Source organism: Polypterus senegalus, unplaced genomic scaffold (genome assembly GCF_016835505.1).
Source record: "Polypterus senegalus isolate Bchr_013 unplaced genomic scaffold, ASM1683550v1 scaffold_2656, whole genome shotgun sequence".
NCBI lineage: Eukaryota > Metazoa > Chordata > Cladistia > Polypteriformes > Polypteridae > Polypterus > Polypterus senegalus.
Genome location: NW_024383591.1, coordinates 4,776 through 25,000, shown reverse-complemented (window position 1 = coordinate 25,000; position 20,225 = coordinate 4,776). Strand labels below are relative to the sequence as shown.

The window sequence follows — 20,225 nt, the reverse complement described above, 5'->3', positions numbered from 1 at the left end:
TCTTACACTACCTTTAAAAAATGTATTTTGTAATTTTACTGTTTTTAGAGAATGTCATTAAAACATTTTAAAGGCTGTGTAGAAAATGTTTTTTGTTAGCAGTGATGAAAAGTTCCTCATACCATAACAAGTTTATGCTGACGAGACCTTTGTAACAACCTGCTTGTTAATTTGGGTGAATTTCAGAGGCATTTACTGTGGAAAATGGTTCTGTGAATCCCTCCTGTGTCAACTTAAAAGAGCTCATATGAACATCCAGCCTCTGTAATCTGAAATACTCTTGTCCAAGGAATACAGCAATATGGCATGCCAACAAAAGCGCAAGGAACAAAATGCATATAATAATGTTTACGGTAACCCCCCGTTGGTAATTATTTGTGCAATACATACACAGATATCATTTTAATTATGATTATATATCGGCCGGTTATGAACTGTGACTTTACTACTGACAAAAATGAATTTTTTAAACATGATTATTTGTTAAGATTAAAAAAGAAAAGGTAGCAAAATAAAACACAAAGAAGAACACTGTATATAAATGAAGAGAAATCATATGTATAGTAAATAAAAGGGCGACTGTAGTGTGCAGTTTATAGTGTCTAGGAACGACAGCTGTCCCTGTGTCACTCTTTACTGTTGCAGGCCTTCATGTAAGATGGAGATGTCTTATTTTGGACACCTCTAGCTCTGGATGGAAAGTGTCCATAAACTCTTCGAAGGTTGTAGAAATGTCACCACAAGGCAAAAAATGTAGAGCTAATAACATTTTAATGTGCAGGTGAGCTTTCTGCACACTCCTCCACAGCAGTTGAGTGTGAGAGCATTATTCAGCGTGCGCTTAGTCTCACGAGGTTTAGGCATGCTACACTTCTCGCTGTCACACACACAGAGCACAGAACTAACAAACTGAAATTCCATCCACAAGCACTTCCTGATAACTTCACCTGCTTATCATGAGTGGGGTTGCTTTGCTTTCTGTCAATCTGTATTATAATCATGGAAATTTAACGAGTATAACCAGGGTATGAAAATGAATTCAAAAAGAATAGTTATTGTGTCAAAGAGTGAATCAAAGAGTACAAATGTTCATCCATGGGTTGTAACTTTCCGTTTCCTGAGTTAGTAGCATTTTGCGCAAAGAGGGAATCCTCCGAGTTTAGACTTTGTAACTGACGAGTCTTTAGATGATGTAAACCATCTCAAGTCCTCCAAAGAAACCTACAAGAATAGGGGATGTCAGTGAAACTCTACACAGAACTGTCAGATGCTGAAGTTCCTATGGCACCCAATGTGAAATTTAGGCAAAGCAATTCCATAAATCTGCAGATTGGTTTGACATTAACAGACCAATAAGCGTGTGTAGGTTTTGATAAGAACTGCATGTGTTTTAATTGGCATACATTTTCCCCCAAATAATGCACATTTTATGTTTATTTTAAAAGAGCATATGTGAATTGGCCACTCCATCCTGCACGTAGCTTTCCAAGCCAAAATTCTGTCTTATTTTTTAGTGTATCCATTTTTTTTTGAGTGAGAATAGGGGTTGCCAGGTCTCAGTAAGACATTTTCTGTGCTTGTTGATCGATTCATTCTATAGAATGGACTTGGAGTTGCTATGCAATCCACAATGTTGAAGTCACTGTGATATGTGGGGATTATTCACATGACAAAAAGTCTTTGAAATATTTAATACAGCATGTGTAGAAGACCTTCAATGAATCATCCATCACAATGTACATTTTTTTTTTTGACAATGGATTATGGGATACGTGGGTTATTCAACTGAAGATACTGCAGTCTGAGCAATTTAATTTTGTTCAATTCATTACTCCAAAGCTTGACATCAGCTGTCTCAAGTATATTTCAATTCTTAGAAGTAAAACAGAAAAGCATAGGTGACCTGCTTCTAAGAATGGCACACGCTAATGATGAGGAGCCAGTCCAGGAAGTGCTAAGAAAGGATGTTGTGGTTTTCTTTTTGCAGTCAGGTAATCTAGATCATCATCATCATCATCATCAAAATGCATCTGGTCGGAGTGGTACAATCCAAAACTAGAAGCTCATTGTTTTTCTTCAAAGCATGAACACATTAACCCAAAGTGCCTACCTTACATGATAGCTGATGGCGTACTTAAGGTGGCACTCTGGCAGATCAAGGGACTAGCAGCCTAGCTGTTTCAAACCTAGCATCTTTACCATTCAGCCACACTGCCTGCCTATAGTCAATCAATACACACATCAGATAATTACGTTGTGTTGCTATCTGTTTATACTATCTTAAGGTTTATAAAAATGTTTACTAATAACTAATACTTCAAATCCTCTACAGGAGTTAAAGATCAACCAGAAGACTCCTTTGAGGGTGCTTCACAGACGACCATTAGCTGTACGACCCCGTGTTATTCACACGATGAGAGTGGAATTTGCCGATAAGCATCACTTTCGGCTTTACCTTAAAACCCAAGCAGGAACGTATCCTTTACATTTTTAATTTTTTTGCATTAAAACTTTTCTACTTAAATGAGTAAACAGGAAAATCCAGTAACACCTCCATTCCCCTTCTAAATAGAGTATCTGGACAGAGTGAACTTGAAATGAATACATCCAAACAAACATGATTTTTCTAAATCTATTACAACCCACTTAGTTCTATTCATTTAAAGAGTATAAAATCTGCGCCATCTGTGAGGTTTACCCAGTAATGTACAAGTCATTCACCCACAGATGCACTGAGTTGTCAGCCTCTGCATATGAGGCGGATGTCTCATCAGCTCCTCTACATTTCTATAGCCACAGATTTTGTTTCCAACCTTAAAAGGCACATTTTGAAACATCCTCCATCCATTATCCAACCCACTATATCCTAGCTACAGGGTCACGGGTGTCTGCCGGAGCCAATCCAAGCCAACACAGGGCGCAAGGCAGGAAACAAACCCCGGGCAGGGCGCCAGCCCACCGCAGACATTTTGAAACATGAGAGAATTATTTTTGTTTAATCTACAAAAATACTTAAAGAACAACAATACAAGCTTGATCTGTGGTGTGGTCAAATCATGGCATCTGTCAGAACACGTAGGCGCTGCAAGAAGGCCACTCTTCGTTCAGTCTGGCAGAGCAGTCTATCCTATGGCACAGAATGCATGCCAGTTTCTGCGAGGCTACAAATGTGATTACCATTTGTGTCTTCTGCTCAGCAGTCTTAAGCCCGTGTCTCATTACATGACTTCAGGTCAGAGGAGATGTCAGGCTTGATGACTGCAGTTGACAATCGCATCACCAGAGGATGTTATGTGACTGAAAATCAGAAGGCATATCAAATTACGCAACAGCATGACTTTCCAGCACAGTTTTCACATTTGCAAAATATCGAGAGCTCACCGCCTTTTCTGACTGCTGATAATCTGCTGCTTGACGGAGCTTGCTGACTATGCATTGGCTTTACAGGTATGGCGAGCTCAGCCGCAAGCTTTGCACTTTTGTTTTTTTTTTTCTATTGGATTGTGGAACATAAAAACCAAACGATATCAGTTGGAGGAGCCTCTCTTCTGTTTGCAGGTCTAGAACACTATTCCTATTTCTATTCTTTATTCCTTTTTGCTTCCATTCTGAGCATTACGGTTCTGGTTATTTTTGTCAGGTCGAGTAGATGAGTATATCACAGCACTCCTATCACAAGTGTCGTGACTTTCCAAGATTACGTAAATGACGTCTAGAACTGAAAATCACGTGACGTGACGTGGCCTTTAGAAGATGCATTTTAGGCCCAGCATCAGCACTTGTCTGTTCTTGGTCGTGTTAAGTGCCACAGTACTCAAGTTTTTCTGCACGACTGGTTATCAGTTCAGCTCTAGTTGGGTTTCTTTGGCCTTCACCAAGCACTAAATGTGCAAATGAGCTGAGAATGTGGCCACCTGGATTGAGGTTGGTAATCAAAGGGTTAAATGATCACACCAATTAGCATTTGAAAAGCAAATACACCACATTTACAAAGAATTACCCTTAGATTATTTTATTTTAACATTTGCATAGCAAATAAACAGATCTACTGTACATGAGCAAGAAAATGTTAAAGTACTTTTGATTAGCGAAGGACTTTCAGCAGTGGTATCAAGTTTATTCCATGAATGTTCTTTACTGTTTTTGTCTTAGTAACTGTTTCTTAACTTGTATCAAGATACATTAAAGAATTTATCCATGGAGATTTTGGAAGAACTCAACCAAATCTTAGTATTTTGATGAACACTGTGACTGATATCCTGGAACTAGACGTGGAAGTAAGTAACTTACTAAACAAACTTCATAAAGCCGTGAGTATTCATGAAACATTAAAAAGATGACACGCTGATTCCGTTAAGTTTTTACCATTCGAGCTTTCAATGTAAAATGCCATTTCCACCCCCCATCCCCCCCACCCGTCTCTTCCAGTCTGTGGACGTTGACTGGCCACCAGCCATAGAAGATTAAAGGAGGTGCCAGAGCTGCGACTCTTTAGGACTGTGAAAAGAAGCTCAAAATGGGACTTTCTTTTTTTGTTGCCTACAGCTTTTTTTACACCAATAAACAATGTAAACACTTGTGTATGATAAGTTTCATTTTCTTTTTTCATTTTTCTAAATTAAATCTGAAGGTATAGTTATGAGGGTGCTGTTGGAGGGAAGCTTCATGTGGTTGCTCTGTTGCTCACCTTAACGCACGTACAGTGATAACTAAAGCCATCTGTTTACAAGGAAATCTGGGATCACATTTAGAAAACTTGTGTATGCACAAAAAGAGGCCTGAAATGTGTGTGCACAACTTTCCATGCAAAAGTCAGGATTTATAAATGAAAACTTGACTGGAGAACTTGCATATGTTTACGGCGGCAAGTCTGGCCAACAATTTCAGGGAAACTGGGAAATGATGACAGTCTTGATCAAGTAGGGAAATGCAGCCGAACTTCCCATCACCGGGCTATTATTAAAATGTGTGTTGACCTAACAAACATTAAATCTTAAAAGTAATAAGTATGATGTACAGACACTGTCTTAGTTGCCTTTTAAGAGGACCGATGCGTATTTGCACTGAAGAATTTTTTGGTTTTGTTGTCACTTCTCAGGGATCTGTCCACCAGGTCAGGAATATTTCTGCCAAGCTTCACTCGATTGTGCCCAATGTGTTGAAGTCATTAAATGACCGATGAGTTGCTTCATATTTTTCTATGGTGTGACTGTACGTGCGTAAAACATTACATGTTTTTGCCTATGAAAAGAGACAACTTGCTACTCTGCTATTCATTGTAACAGCAATCACATCACTGAATGCCAGCCATGTTCTTGTGCACTCACTGCATCAGAAGGGAGGCAGCTCTGGCAGCCAATCATGTTCTGCAGCATCGTGTCTGCATATGTATGAGGTTGATTAGCATAGTCCATATATGGTTGTTTCAGGTTGGCAGCCAAGCAGGGTTCAAGTCAGGTCCATGTATGCCGGGGTGGGCACATTCAGTCCCGGAGGGCCGCAGGTTTTTGTTCCAACCCAGTTGCTTAATAAGAAGCCCTTACTGCTCAAGTAACACTTCTGCTTCACTTTAGTTGTCTTGCTTGTTAAGATTTTGAGCCCTTATTGCTTATTTTAGTCTTAAACAACTGTAGTCTTAGTTTTAATGGCTTTTTATTAGCAATTAGATGCAAATGACAAAAGAAACCAGCATTTCTCCATTTAGCTTGTTTCCATTTACACCTGTGTGTATTTATCGTGCACTATTGGGTTTAATTAAATACTTGGAAGGAAAGTGAAGAGAAAAAAGTGAAGCACTGAGAATAACTTGTCTGTTTTGGACTTTAAATCATTTGGATGATATCCTTAGAAAGCAAAAAAAATCTAGGATATGAGAATGACTTGACATGGCAGAGTTACAGCACTAGCAAGTCATGAAATTAAATAATTGACAAGGATTGGTTTTTAATTAAGCAAAAACCTGCAACGACTGCGGCCCTCCAGGACTGAATCTGCCCACCCGTGACTTATGCACATGCAGACCGCTGGCCTGGTGAAAGGAGAAAGATGAAGGACTTAATGACTGTTTGATTCGTATTGGTTTTAGCTGTGGATTTTATCTCGCAGGCTATTCACTGTTTCTATCTATTTAAATAACTAAAACGCATTGGATATTCATTTTTGTGGGTTTTAATAAAAGCACTTGGCACCTTTGCTCCAACCCCTTGCTGAATGTGTGTGTCCTCGTGTGCCTGGCTCATGGTGATTTACGATTATTGAGGGTTCAAGAGGCTCCTGGAAGCCACCAGGGAGCATGGAGCCAACCCAGACTGGCGCAGTGTACATCAGGTTTTATAAATTGGATTTCTTTTTTTTTTTTTATATACTCATATTTTTCATGCTTACATCCACCCCAGAGTTTTATAAATGAGATCCTTGGGGAAGGTAAAAAGACATTCTAGCACTTGAGAAAGTCCAGAATAGATGGACTAAATGGATTATTGGGAATAAGAGGTAAAATTAAAGATGAACCTTTTCCGTTTAAGCAACTGGATATTTAAAAGAGATAGTGGGTTAGAAAATGACTGACTGAAGGAATTGGTACGGTTGATCCAGGCTGCTATTTTAAAAGAAATTCAACAGGAACATGGGCACACTGCTGAAGGTAAGATTTTGCAGAAATGTTAAAAGTTTTTCTTCAGGCAAAGAACCACAGAAACTTGGACTTTAGGGACCTTCAAATTTGCACAAACTACTTTGGACAATCTAGGTTACGAATGGCTGTTTTTTCACAATTGTCTGAATGGTGTAACATCGAGAGAGAGATTTAAGGGATGCAACATGTGGAGGAGTTTGACTGTGACTGTAGGTTGCCCATCCAGGTTCCAAGCAGAAGGAGTGGCTGTTGTGCTCTTGAAGCCCCCCAAAACCCTTTACACAAGCAGATCAATGTCTGAAGATCAGCAGCATCCATTCATAACAGTTGGGTACTCAGCAAGGACATTCGTTATGTGCCATGGCCTAGGAAACTCTTAGAATGGCTTCACGAATGGCACTCCACCAGCCTTAAGCTCATCGACTTCCTTCCAGCCAATGTTGTCTTCATGCATACGAGTCGCCATGTCTTAGTCCCACTGCAGTACAACGAGCCTTTAAAAGACTGAAATAAACTACTGCCTAATTTGGACTCTTTGGATTTATTCAATGCACCAAGTATTTACTTAATAAGCAGCGTCAGTGTACATGGAGTTCGCTTTTATTCAAGATTTTGGATGAAAAAGTAAAGAGAATGATAACAATAATTCATTACATTTAGACAGCGCTTTTCTGACTACTCAAAGCACTACCACACAGGGACAAGGACCTTTTCAAGCAAACAGTTTTCTTTTTCAGAGTGGCAATATGTGCTTTTAGACTGTGAAGAGACCCATGGGCACTTGACCTGATAAATGCCACCCTTGTTATGATACTCACCAGGGCCACATACTGAACACGACTCTGCCATCCGTGTTTAAGTTACTGGCACTGCAGAATACAAGATGGTTAGAGGCCTGGCGACAAACTCCAATTCAGCAGCCTGGATGCTAAACTTAATGTGCAGGACTTGTGACGTCGTACGCCAGCCTTACATTTTACTTTAGTCCCACTCGATAGTCTCGTCACATTTTAAAAACCGAACGAGCACATTACAACTGTACTGTCAAACACATTCAGGTCGACTGGTTAAGCACATTAGTAGAAAGCTTATATACAGAAAGCTCAATGTAAAAAAGTACTGGCAAATACAAAAAAGTTAGTAATAATTTTACTAGTTGATCAGATTGTGTTGTTGCATTGATTTAGGATAAATGTTTGAATACATTACACAAGCACACTGTCTATAAAACTGCACGTTTGCTAAACGCTTAGATTCAATACGTCAGACTTTGAGAACTTGTTTTAACATGACATAGCCATTACAAAGGAAAGTGCCCTTTCCTGATTTCCCTGTTAGGGCTAAAAATCTCACAGCCGTACTCTGGAGTGGCGAGTCTGCTATGTAATCGACAGCGGTATCTCAAGAGACCTTTTGGAGGTTTCTGTGTGGCACTCATCCGAGTGGAAAAACATCCACTTTAGTATTTTAGTTAAAGTTCACTAAGAATGTCCCATAAACCACATATACCTGATATAGATATAAAGACGCTATACAGCAAATTGAGCCATCGGACAAAGTTTCCCCACGTGTACATTTTAAATATGAAAGTTAATCTCGTTACCCTAAATCGGTTTAAAACATTCACCCTTTGACAATTTATGTCAAATGGGTACAAGGCTGGCCGTAATAGCGGCTTTTCACGTTGGGATGCTGGTCATTGCTGAGCTACGAGGAGCTTTTCAGGACAGACAACGTCCAATCTGCAGCTCCCGGGGAGGAATTATTAGGAGGTGAAAGCTGCTTGGTGCTCTCGTGACTCGGGGAGCACAAGGGGAGGAAACAAAACGTTTCAGCAGATAAACTCAGTGTGACGATTCACCAGATGACACTTTCATTTGTCTCGATACTTAAAATGGGGTCCATTATTTGCACAAATTCTTGCAAGGCCACAGACATAAATAAAATAAATTAAGCCTCTTGATGCCCGAGATCACTAGAGTTCATCCCCTTCCTACAGATACCATTTGCTTGTTACTTAATCATGACTGAAAGTACTCCCATCGTGAAATTAAATTGAAGTGGCCAGTGCTTGGGTTAGCCTCTGCCCTGTAATGCTCGCTGCTCGGTGTGCCACCGGGATTGCCATGTTGGCTGTCATTGTTGGGCTGCCTCAACCCATTAAAGATATCTCCATTGTTAACAAGCCTAGGAACTGCGTCATCGTAAGGCACCTGAGAGTCTGAGCCAATCATCCCCAGTGAGGCATTGGGTCCCTGCGAACCCTGGGGTGGTGGTGGTGGTGGTGCTGTCCACTGGTATATATGCTCTGACGTCACACTCAGAAGAATGTCACTAGTGTCCATATTATTATTGTTGTTTGCTACAGCTGCATTCAGAGAGCTTCCATCCAGACTGTTGGCACATGCTGCTGTGTACACATTTGTCGACTGCAGAGGTAAATGCCCATTACTGTTGGCATCATTTTCCTTCCTGCCTACTCCAGCTTGTAAAGCGCCATTTGAACCATTTGTGTCTAAACATTTCAGGTCGATTTCTGTGAGGAGAGGAAGTGTAATATCACCAGGCATGTGCATCTTTGAGCTTGGAATTGAAGTTGGCATAGTGGCGCTACAACTCTGTTGTTGCTGACTGAACCGCAGAGAATCCAAAGGGATGCTGGGTTGTCCGTGAGACCAGCTGCTGCCGCTGTTCATGGAAGAGGAAGGGTGCGAGTTCATCACAGGCTGCAGAGAATGGTGAGGGTACAGCATATCTGAAGAGTGGGACATGAAGTGCTGAGGCTGGCTAAAGTTATTACTGCTGTGCTGCACAGGATATCTTTGGGCAAACACATTCATTGGCTCTGCAAAAAAACACAAAAAACATCGTTGAAAGATCTGTAGAGCTGCCTTGGTGGTCTTCAATGACACCACTCACACATAACCCTGCTATCAATTGAGCAAAAATCTACCTTTTTAGATTAGAGAACGACTGTACGCTATTTACTGTAAATATCCATCCATCCATCCATTTTCTAACCCGCTGAATCCGAAGACAGGGTCACGGGGGTCTGCTGGAGCCAATCCCAGCCAACACAGGGCACAAGGCAGGAACCAATCCTGGGCAGGGTGCCAACCCACCGCAGGACACACACAAACACACCCACACACCAAGCACACACTAGGGCCAATTTAGAATCGCCAATCCACCTAACCTGCATGTCTTTGGATTGTGTACTGTAAATATGCTACACATAAATTAGACGACCAACTGCCAATGACAATACACTTATTGTTCCTACCTTTTTTAATTGTTGGCGGCACACTGCTATGTTGAATGGCAGCACTTCTCTCCATGTTCATCCCTATTAGGAACATTTTAGGATGTTGTTAGTGACCTATAGTGCACACCTAACGTTAACTGGTAACACGCGCCTGCTAGATAAAGTCAAACGAGAAATGGGACAAGGCACAGAAAACAGACAAGCAGGGAAATAAACGCAGAGACAACAACTCAGTTCGTATTGCCACTGCTGTGGAATCCCCCCGACCCCCTTGAACAGTCAAGAATGATGGCTGCTGTTAGAATGAACCCCAGTGAGACCCGCTGCACTGAGCGAGTGAGTAGCTGCATGGGAGCCTCTGCTTTGCACCTCCACTATACGGAGTCTTTGGTCTTTTTGTGCGGGTGGTTCAGAGTTTTGAAGGGTATTACTTTTCATTTATCTCAGATACTGGTGACAGATTGGAGCTGGATGATTTTTTTCTTAAAATATTCCAGATAATGAACTGGCATATAAACTAACCAATCGATCACCGGCCAGGTTTATGATTTAGGAAAAACAAAAAAAACGTGTGAATGCGCAGTGCACTCTTAGTAGAGCAAACGAAACCATGTCTTCAGTGTGGAAGTGCTTTAAAGCGTATAAAGATGAAAACTTCTGGCTGCTAGTGAGTATGTCAGGAAAAAGGTCAGCCGTGTTGGGACCACAGTGAACACATATGGCAGTACTAAGCGTTTAACATGTGAGAGTGTATCGACATATGCAGATTGGCAAAAATGTCAAATATACGGATGGGGAGTCCTAGTGTGTGTGAGGGGGCACGTTGGTGTAGCACTGGGCCCACACAAGATCCACATATGGAGTGACAGCATGCAAATTAAAATGACTCCAAAACAACCACAAAATAAGTAAAGTCATGTATGGCAGGGTAAGGCTCTACTCTCCCACAGATTTACCGAGTGTGCAGCACAGCATTTTCACAGCGACAAGTGAAGTTAAGGGAGAAATTTGCCGTTTTTCTTGCCAACTACAATTCACATTCATGTGTATGGTGAGAATAAAAACTTGTTTTTAACTCAAATGGTATTGAATGAAATGAGAATAGAGAACTATCTGAGTTGTTACATTATTGACGCCATGTTCACTGTTCCCGAAAGCTACTGAACCGTCCTCGGGCCCAGCTCTGTAAAGTGGGCCCAGCACAGAGTGATCACACTCGTCAAATGAATTAGACTTTGCAGGGTTACATGTGGACAAACGTGCTCAGGTGCAGAATGAATTGCCAGCGTGGGTACACCCGGAGACTGAGCATGAAAAATGAGACGTGATAACTAATAACTAATAAATACGCAGGATCAGAAACCATCAAAGCTCCCACAGACACAATAGCAATGTGCAGACCCCACACATTTCTCTGGTGAGGGCGTCCTACACTACTGCTTGTAGCCATAAGAAAATACTTTCTGCACCATAGCTGATGTTACTAATAATACAGTACGGCCCTTTGACTTTACAGACTGGCTTTTGTGCGTGCAGATGGAGGTGACTGTATTGTTATTGTGTGAAAAAGAGCTGCTGGTTTTTTTTATATTTCTCTTTTGAATAAATTTACAAATTGTAAAATGTTTCTGAATTAATTTTGCGATACACTTTGGAAGTAGCTTCCTTTGCAACGCTGTGCAAAATTGGGCAACCTTTTCATTTTGATGGGTTTGTGGACGGCTTACAGAGGCCAGCTCTAGAAGTTGAGTCGTATTCAGGCAGTTCAATTTCACTTGATAGCGCACAGAACTGTGAGAAAGCAGGATTTTACAGCACATTGCTAAACAGAATCATTCTCACCAAATATCAATAGGAATAGCAAAAAGTGTATTTCTAGAAATCTGTTTCAATAATTGCTCAGTTGACTGAATTACACACCTCACACCTCACTGGTGGAGTTTGAACAGACAACATGACACATGGAATGGGTGTGCACCTAACTGACAACTGGAAACATGAAACTAAAAACAGCAATTATAACTGGCCAGGAGAAACCCAATTGGCACATCCCTAGTTATACTGTAAGTATTTGATTGGTTTAATAAGGTCAAATATGAAAATGAGAATTCTGGCTTCTTTGTAAAATATGTTGATGAAGCAACTAAACTAAGAATAGAGCAGCACAGGACAGTGGCGTTGGGAGTGCGATGTTGTGGACGTTTAAAACCTGAATAGCAGCTGTCTTTAAGGGTGAAGACGTATTGTGATGAATCTGTTACCTGGCAGACTCTGGATGATCTTCTCAAAGGTTTCTCTCCTCCTCTTCTTCTCATTACATCCATATGGATCTGCAAGTACAAGGGAATGTGTCTTGTTATTTTTCAGACATGCAATATTCATTAACAAAACTAGCATTACACACACACACACACATATATATATATATATACACACACACACACACATACATAGACAAATACACAATTTAAATTTCTTTAAAACTGATACCTAGTCTATTGTTTTAATCATTCCAATAAGAGCAGATTCGGAAAAAAAAAAAAAAATCAGTATTTGACTATTTTCTGCTCGACTATCACTAATCTATTTGTTCTCTGCTGCTTTCTTGAGCAGAAGTCCACCCTGTCAATGAATCTGAAGATTTGAAGTGAAACATGACTATCAACAAGGAGCTAAATGTGGGGCTTGGAGAGAGCAGACTAACTGCCACCTTTTATCGATAAGACTTCCTGATAATTACACAAACACACACACACACACACTTTTTTTTCTTTCAGTTTTCTGTTTTCTTCTCGTCCCTGGCCATTCAACCACAGCATATATTTGTCAAATCAGACGGTGATTTTTCTCCCCTACTGTGATCATTAGAGACCACCTGAATTTTCTTAGAATTTAATGTACCCTCTCATCTGTTAGAGGTTTATTTAGTTTTCCTTTAGAGTAGTTCGCTTTTCTTTTAGTGCCTTTGTAAAGCAGTTGGACATACACACTTTGTTAGAAAACGCACTTTCAGAATAAACATGAATTCACCACATGCATACATTAGTGCTCCTCACTGAGTGCAGGCTCAAAACACTTGTATATACTTGAACTAAGAGTAAATTCTTAAAGCGCATCACACATATGTTTTACAGTAGATCTCATGGTTAAAACAAATCATAACAAGATAAAGTGCTATTATCACTATCATTGAGATATGGCCATCTGACCTCATAAGTTTAGTTATTTTCAGTTTATTTTGGTGACATTTCTCCTTACATTTAATTTTTACCCTTCACAGTCTTTAAAATTCATATTTCAGAAAATGAGATGAAAATGTTAACCACTGTGCCACTGTACTGCCCTCATTGTTAACATTGCTTCTTCCTCATGGGTCCCATTTCCTGGGTTCAAGTTCCACGCTTAGTCACTACCTGTGCGGAGTTTGTAAATGCCGTCCGTGTCTGTGTTGGGTTCTCCCTGGTACATTGGTGCTCCTTCTCCATTACGGAGACATGGGTATTAGGTTACATGGAAGTTTCTAACTGGCCCAGTGTGAATACCGGGTCTGTGACTTGGCCCTGCAACAGATAGGCAGGGTTTCCTGCCAGAATAAACTAGAACAGGATCGGGTGGGTCTGAGAATGTTATGCCACGTCACGTTAACATTAAGAGGTGGCACGACAAACAGCTGTGCTGCCTCACGGGGTACAGAGTTCATCTGGGCTCCAAACAGGTGCTGCTTCTCTGTTAAGTCTTCGATTGTCCATATATTTGAATTGACTTTCTCCAAAAACATGCTATTAGTTTGATTGGCGTTTGCTAGATTTTTTAAGTGCTAATTTGGTTGTGAGCATGCACTGCAACGGACTGGCTGTCTCAGGTTACTGATAATGTTACCTAGAAAGACTTTCCAATACACTAACAGGGAGAAATGAGTACTGCACATGGATGGCTGGCACCATTTATGCTGTATTTACGCCTTTATTTTTTGCTTTTCATTTAAGGTTACAAATTGTCACTGTATTATTCACATTTTGAAAACTGTGAATGACATCATGTTTGGTTTACAAAATGAGATGACGGAATATTATTACAGCATGAAGAGAAAGAGTATGCCACAAATATGTACAACTTTGTAAGATCACAAAGCTGTGACTAATCTAGCTACTCAGAATGCTTTACTCTACCCTTGAATGTCAAACTGAAGATTCAAATTTACTTTGTTTAAACATTTGCTACTATTTTTAGGGTCTTATGTTAGGATTGTTTACTTCTTATCATGATTGTGGTCTTTTAAATCTTTATCAGTGTGAGTAGCACTGTACCCATTTGTAATTTTGTTTGCATCTCTGTTAATAAACTGTTGGTTTAATTATCTGATGTAGTAAATCCTTCTGTGAGTCATAAATAGTAGCAAAGTTTAAATATCATCTTCCAGCAAACAAACTACTTTATCTATAAACAAGCCAGAAACTTTGTTAAAAGCAAACATCCCATCTTTCCTAACCGTCCTTCCATCAATATACACCCCTGATGTAAAACTGTACACTTCTGATGAAGATACAAGTAACATTTCTAGACTATCAATACACCTCATGGAGTTTGCCTCTAGGAGATTATAAAGAACAATGGGAAGTGGATTTTACAATTATAATTTCAGACAAGAAATGGAGTTCAGCTATGCATAAAATGCATTCTTCTTCAAAGCATCTATCGATTCAGCTACAAGTTGTAAATCTCGCTTAAAATCCTTATTTTAAAAATACATAAAGGACATGTTTCATATTGGAATGCAGTCATCAGTCACGTGCCTTGCTAGGTTATATGTTTTAGGAATATTCTAAAAGCAGCCAATTTTGGGTTATAATATTTACATAATCTCCCTAACAACCTGGGACCTAAGAGCAATAGTCAGTGTAACATCTGATTGGGAGACATTATGAAATGAAAAATCTATTGTGATATTCCACTGTACACTACATACAGTAGTTATTTTACTTAACATGGAGAATTCTAACCCACCTACCATAAACTTGATGAGAAAGTGATGTCTTATATTATATTATGGAAAAATTGAATTCTCTCTGTTGAAAAGTAGTTTAATTAATCAGCCGGAGAGCTGAGTGTAAATGAAGAAAAACTAAAATAAATCTCCACTATGAAATATTGAAGGCTAAAATAACAGAATACAACAACATAGTCCGCCTTGAGAGCTGGTGCTATTTCTCTAAAATTATAAATAACAATGCTAGTAATCCAAGTTTTATTCTCTACTATTGATCATCTGCTAAACCCAGGTCACTCATTGGAATACCTGCAAAAACTTCCAATGAAACTTGTGAGGCGCTTGCTATATTTTTTAATCACAAAATGAATATTAGATATAATATAGTACATCCCCCCAATAACATTCCTATTATTTCCATTTTAAGTGAATTAAATTATTTCACCAGAATAAATTTACCCGATCTGCTTCCTTTTGACCCAACACCAACAAGTTTTTTCACAGAAGTATCAGGCATGCTAACTGATAGCATTCTTGACATAGTAATACACTCATCATTAGATACGGGGGTGGGGGGCTTCCCAGACTTTCTTCAGAATGCTGTAGTTAAACCCCTTGCTCAAGAAAAATAATCTGGACTCCTCTGTTTTAGACCTATTTCTAACCAGCCTTTCTTAAGTAAAATCCTAGAGAAGGCAGTCATTACGCGGCTAAATGATCACTTGAATAAATATTCTGTTCCTGACAAGTTTCAGTCAGGTTTCAGAACAAATCACAGCACAGAAACTGCACTCGTTAAAGTAGTAAGTGACTTGCGGGTAAATGCAGACAGCGGCCGTTTATCTGTTCTCATCCTCCTAGATCTGAGTGCCGCATCTGATACCATTGATTACAACATTCTTTAAAATCGCCTTAGTCAATGGGTGGGCCTCTCTGGCAGTGTCTTAAATTGGTTTGAATCCTACTTGGCAGGTGGAAAATTCTTTGTTAGTTGTGGTAATTATAACTCAAAGACCCATGATATTCTATATGGTGTTTCACAAGGCTCTTATCTTAATAGCGCCTGATGATCCCGACTCTCTTGATACACTGACACAATGTCTTACTTGTGTTTCTAAATGAGTGAGTAGTAATTTTCTCAAACTAATTAAAGAGAAAACAGAAACCTTAGTGATTGGTAAAATGGATAAAGTGAGGGTATTAGAAATAAACTCGATCCATTAGGCTTAAAAGTCAAGACGGAGGTAAAGAATTTGGGGGTAACTATTGACTCTGACCTGAATTTTAAATCACATATTAATCACATTACCAGCACAGCATTTTTTCACTTAAGAAATATAGGAAAAGTTAGACCTCTTATAACATTGCAAGATGCTGAGAAATTAGTTCACGCTTTTGTTTTCAGTCGACTAGATTACTGTAACGCACTCCCCTCAGGACTCCCCAAAAAAGACATCAATCGATTGCAAGTAGTGCAGAATTAACTCGGAAACGAAAATCCGAGCACATCACCCCAATTTTGACATCACTACACTGGTTACCTGTGTGATTTAGAATTGACTTTAAAATACAGTACTGCTTATGGTTTACAAAGCCTTAAATAATCTCGCTCCATCTTATATTTCAGAATGTCTTACGCCTTACACTCCAAATCGTAACCTTAGATCTTCAAATGAGTGTCTCCTTAGAATTCCAAAAGTTAAACTTAAAAGAAGTGGTGAGGCGGCCTTCTGCTGTTATGCACTTAAAATCTGGAATAGCCTGCCAATAGGAATTCGCCAGGCTGATACAATGGAGCACTTTAAAAAACTGCTGAAAACAAATTATTTTAACATGCCTTTCTCATAACTTCATTTTAGTGTAATGCTAATATTCTGTATATGCATTTAATTATCATTTTTATCCTGGCTCCACAATCTGTACTAACTCCTACTTTCTCTGCTGTTCTTTTACCGGCTTTCTGTGGTGGTGATCTGTGCCACCACCACCTGATCAAAGCACCGTGCTGTCCCTACATTGATGGATTGACAGCCAGATGTCTACATGACCGTGATTCTTCCATGTGAAGCCTGAAAACCACGAGGACTGATTTAGATCATTTATGTTAGGTAGAATGCCCAGTGAGGGCTGGACGGTCTCGTGGCCTTGGAGCCCCAGCAGATTTTGTTTTTTTTTACCCCCAGCCCTCTGGTTTTTTTTTTCTGTCCTCCTGGCCATCAGACCTTGTTGTATTCTTTGTTACTTAGTTTTGCCTAATCTTAGTTTCATATTTTTATTTTTTTAATAAAACTTTTTATTTTTTCACCTTGTAAAGCACTTTGAGCTACATCATTTGTATGAAAATGTGCTATATAAATAAATGTTGTTCAGAATTTGGTAATAATTTATCAATGCTATACTAAAATAAAGAGGCTTGGCTCCTGCAGAACGCTTTCTATTGCTGTAATATAAATGAGGATCTATTTCAGATTGGACTTTTTTGCCATTTACCTCTCTGAACAGGATCGGAAATCAGAGTTTTTTTTTTTGGGAACATAATCTTTGTAATACTATTATGATTGTATTTTTTTTTGCTGTGTCTTATTTTCTGGTTGTGATTTGTTCCTTTGAAGAAATACTCCACCCAAAAACGATATTTTTGATATGTTTTGATCCACCTCCCCAGCTCATTTATTGGTCGAGTCCTGTCTTAAATTCAAAGGCTTCATCCCGTTTGAACAGGTTTCCTGTGTATGCACTACTCTGGTGTATATTTATTTAACAAAATTTTAGCAAAAGTGTTTTACACATTGTAAGAATATAACTGGATGACCTGACAAGTTGGTTATGCAACATGAGTAAAACAGGATTTTATTCACTGAGATTTTTTGATATTGTTTGCTGTAGTCCCGTATTGATTTCCAGTGATGCTCATTCTATCAGAAACTTTACTATATTAGTTTTCCATGAAAATATGAAATTACAAGTTTTTCTCAGATGTACCCACACTAAAAACAACTATGTAACTACACACTACATTGAACCACATGGGATAAATAACATGGGGCGGCACGGTGGCACAGTGGGTACCTGCTGCCGCCTCGCAGTTAGGAGACCCAGGTTTGTGTCCCAGGTTCTCCCTGCGTGGAGTTTGCATGTTCTCCCCGTGTCTGTGTGGGTTTCTTCCGGGTACTCCGGTTTCCTCCCACAGTCCAAAGACATGCAGGTGAGGTGCATTCCCTGGTGTGTGCTTGGTGTGTTGGTGTGGGTGTGTGATCACCCTGTGGTGGGCTGGCACCCTGCCCGGGGTTTGTTTCCTGCCTTGCTCCCTGTGTTGGCTGGGATTGGTTATACCCTGTAGTTAGCATATAGTGGGTTGGATAATGGATGGATGGGGGGATAAGTAACATAAAAAATTTGGGTGGAGCAGTCCTTTAATAAACAAATATTAATAGAAGAAAGGTCCATAATGCAGTTAAGTATTAGCAAACAGTTACTGAAACCCCAAGGAAACAAATAGGAAGAATGCAGGATTTCCATTTAAAATGCTTTTGAGAGCCAAAAATCATTCCATTATTCTTTCAAAAATGTTAGCATTATTCAGGATCTTTAAAACCTCTCCTGAAGTGAACCACCTAACACTTAATTTCAAAGTGTTAGTAGCATCATTAACATTATTTATTTTGTATTTTACCTTTATCATCTGGCAGATATTTGAACTCCATTGCTTCACTGACCTCCTGGTCAGAAGGTCGACGGAGTTGCATCTGAACAGACACTGGCGATGCAATATTTGTGTTGTAAAATGGTGGGGTTTTAAAGACAATTGCAACCTGGCGATGGACATCTGCTTGAGAAAAAGATCCTTTGGCTTCCCAGTCTTTTGTGAAAAAACGTACTTCAATATCATCTGTTGAATTATTGAAGAGTATAATGGTTAGGGAAGTCATATTGGCAGTAATCTCCAAAGAAAGTTAGTTAGTTTAAAAAAAAATGGCAGAACTCACAAAGAATGCCTATGCTCCCATTGTAGACAGAAATATTGAAAGAAGTGCACTGTAGCTGTAACATTCTTCACGACGGTGCTAACTAGTATCAGGACTGAAGATAAAGTATGCTTGTTTGAAATCTATTTATCTTTTAATCTTTAATCTTTAATTCATACACTTGCAAAAAAGCAGCACTAAACATATGTTTATGCACTTACTTTCTCTAAAATATTTCCATTTGTTCCTGTTTAAATTAAAATAAACCTCCCAGTTTCTCCTTTGATACCACCACGTGTCCAGTGACCCCTTTATTCACAATGCCAACAGCCTCCTTGACTACAACTGCTCTTTTAGAACAGCATGGCTGATACGCGGTCATAGAAGAGAATCTGTTAGCGCCTCAATATGGCTACACCTATACAAGTGACACTTCTCTGGGCTCACAGTAAAATCTGGTTAGGTATGGATTACAACATTTATTTGAAGGAAGGATGAAATTACCTTTCTGAACTTTATCACACAGGAGGAAAATTTCATCTCCTCCCTTAACAGAACCAAAATTCTTGTTCACACGGCAAATCCTCAGTTCTGCTGTGTTTGGTGCTCCTGCAAAAATGGAGATTGTGACACATTAGTAAGAATTTAAAGGAAGGCAAAAAGAGGCAGAGCTACTGCAACAAAAGTTTTAAAACAGCAAGTATCGCCAAGTACTCAAGTTGATAATCAGTCAGTTAATGTTGCACTGCTCATTATTAAAAAGTTATCAAAGGGCAAATACATGACATGAGAGTGGAGCAAAAAACATTTAATATAATATACAAATATACAAAGAGAAAGACGGCCATATTATACTAAATCATTGAAACATATTCAAAGTACAAGCACCTTAGAAAGCATTCATAAAATATTTGAAGGCTAACAATAATTTCAACAGCAAAATTACCATAACAGTCGCAGTGTGGTGATTATTAAACAGAGAGAATGATTGAATGGCTGAACAAGTTTCTGTAGGATGTTTAAGGCAGTGGTGGGCAAAGTCTATCCTGGAGGCACACAGTGGCTGCAGGTTTTTGTTCCAACCTGATTTCTTATTAAGAAGCTTATTGTTGTTGAAGCTCCCTACCACCCCTGCAGCCAGCTCTTAGGATCCTTGTTTTCCACACACTTTATCCTTTCTTCTAAGCCAGGACCAGAAGCTCCCTTCTTCTGCTTCTTCCCCTGATCTTTGAGGGCTTTTCTCAGCTTTGAGCCTGTAATCCCAAGGGACTTCAGGAACCTCTGGGAGGATGTTCCAGTGAAGCCTCTGCAACCTACTTCTACCGGGAAGAAAGCTCTCCACCCTGCTTGTGAACACACACCTAACAGTTCTGC

The 20,225-nt window shown here is 39.5% G+C and overlaps 1 protein-coding gene and 1 long non-coding RNA gene across 2 annotated transcripts; one reads left to right on the top strand and one right to left on the bottom strand.

The window, feature by feature from the left end:
* Positions 1 to 54: 54 nt before the first annotated feature.
* LOC120521531 lies at positions 55 to 4,589 on the top strand. The gene is made up of 3 exons (XR_005632143.1): positions 55 to 2,475; positions 4,178 to 4,277; positions 4,429 to 4,589. It is a non-coding gene; the product is annotated as an uncharacterized LOC120521531 (long non-coding RNA).
* A 1,757-nt stretch (positions 4,590 to 6,346) lies between these two features.
* Positions 6,347 to 19,485, bottom strand: LOC120521530 (proto-oncogene c-Rel-like; the record flags this gene model as incomplete). The annotated part of the gene is made up of 5 exons (XM_039743097.1): positions 6,347 to 9,479; positions 9,918 to 9,980; positions 12,161 to 12,229; positions 18,560 to 18,775; positions 19,356 to 19,485. Coding segments are annotated over 5 exons (1,302 nt in total), but the record flags the coding sequence as incomplete, so codon positions are not given.
* Between the last annotated feature and the right edge of the window lie 740 nt (positions 19,486 to 20,225).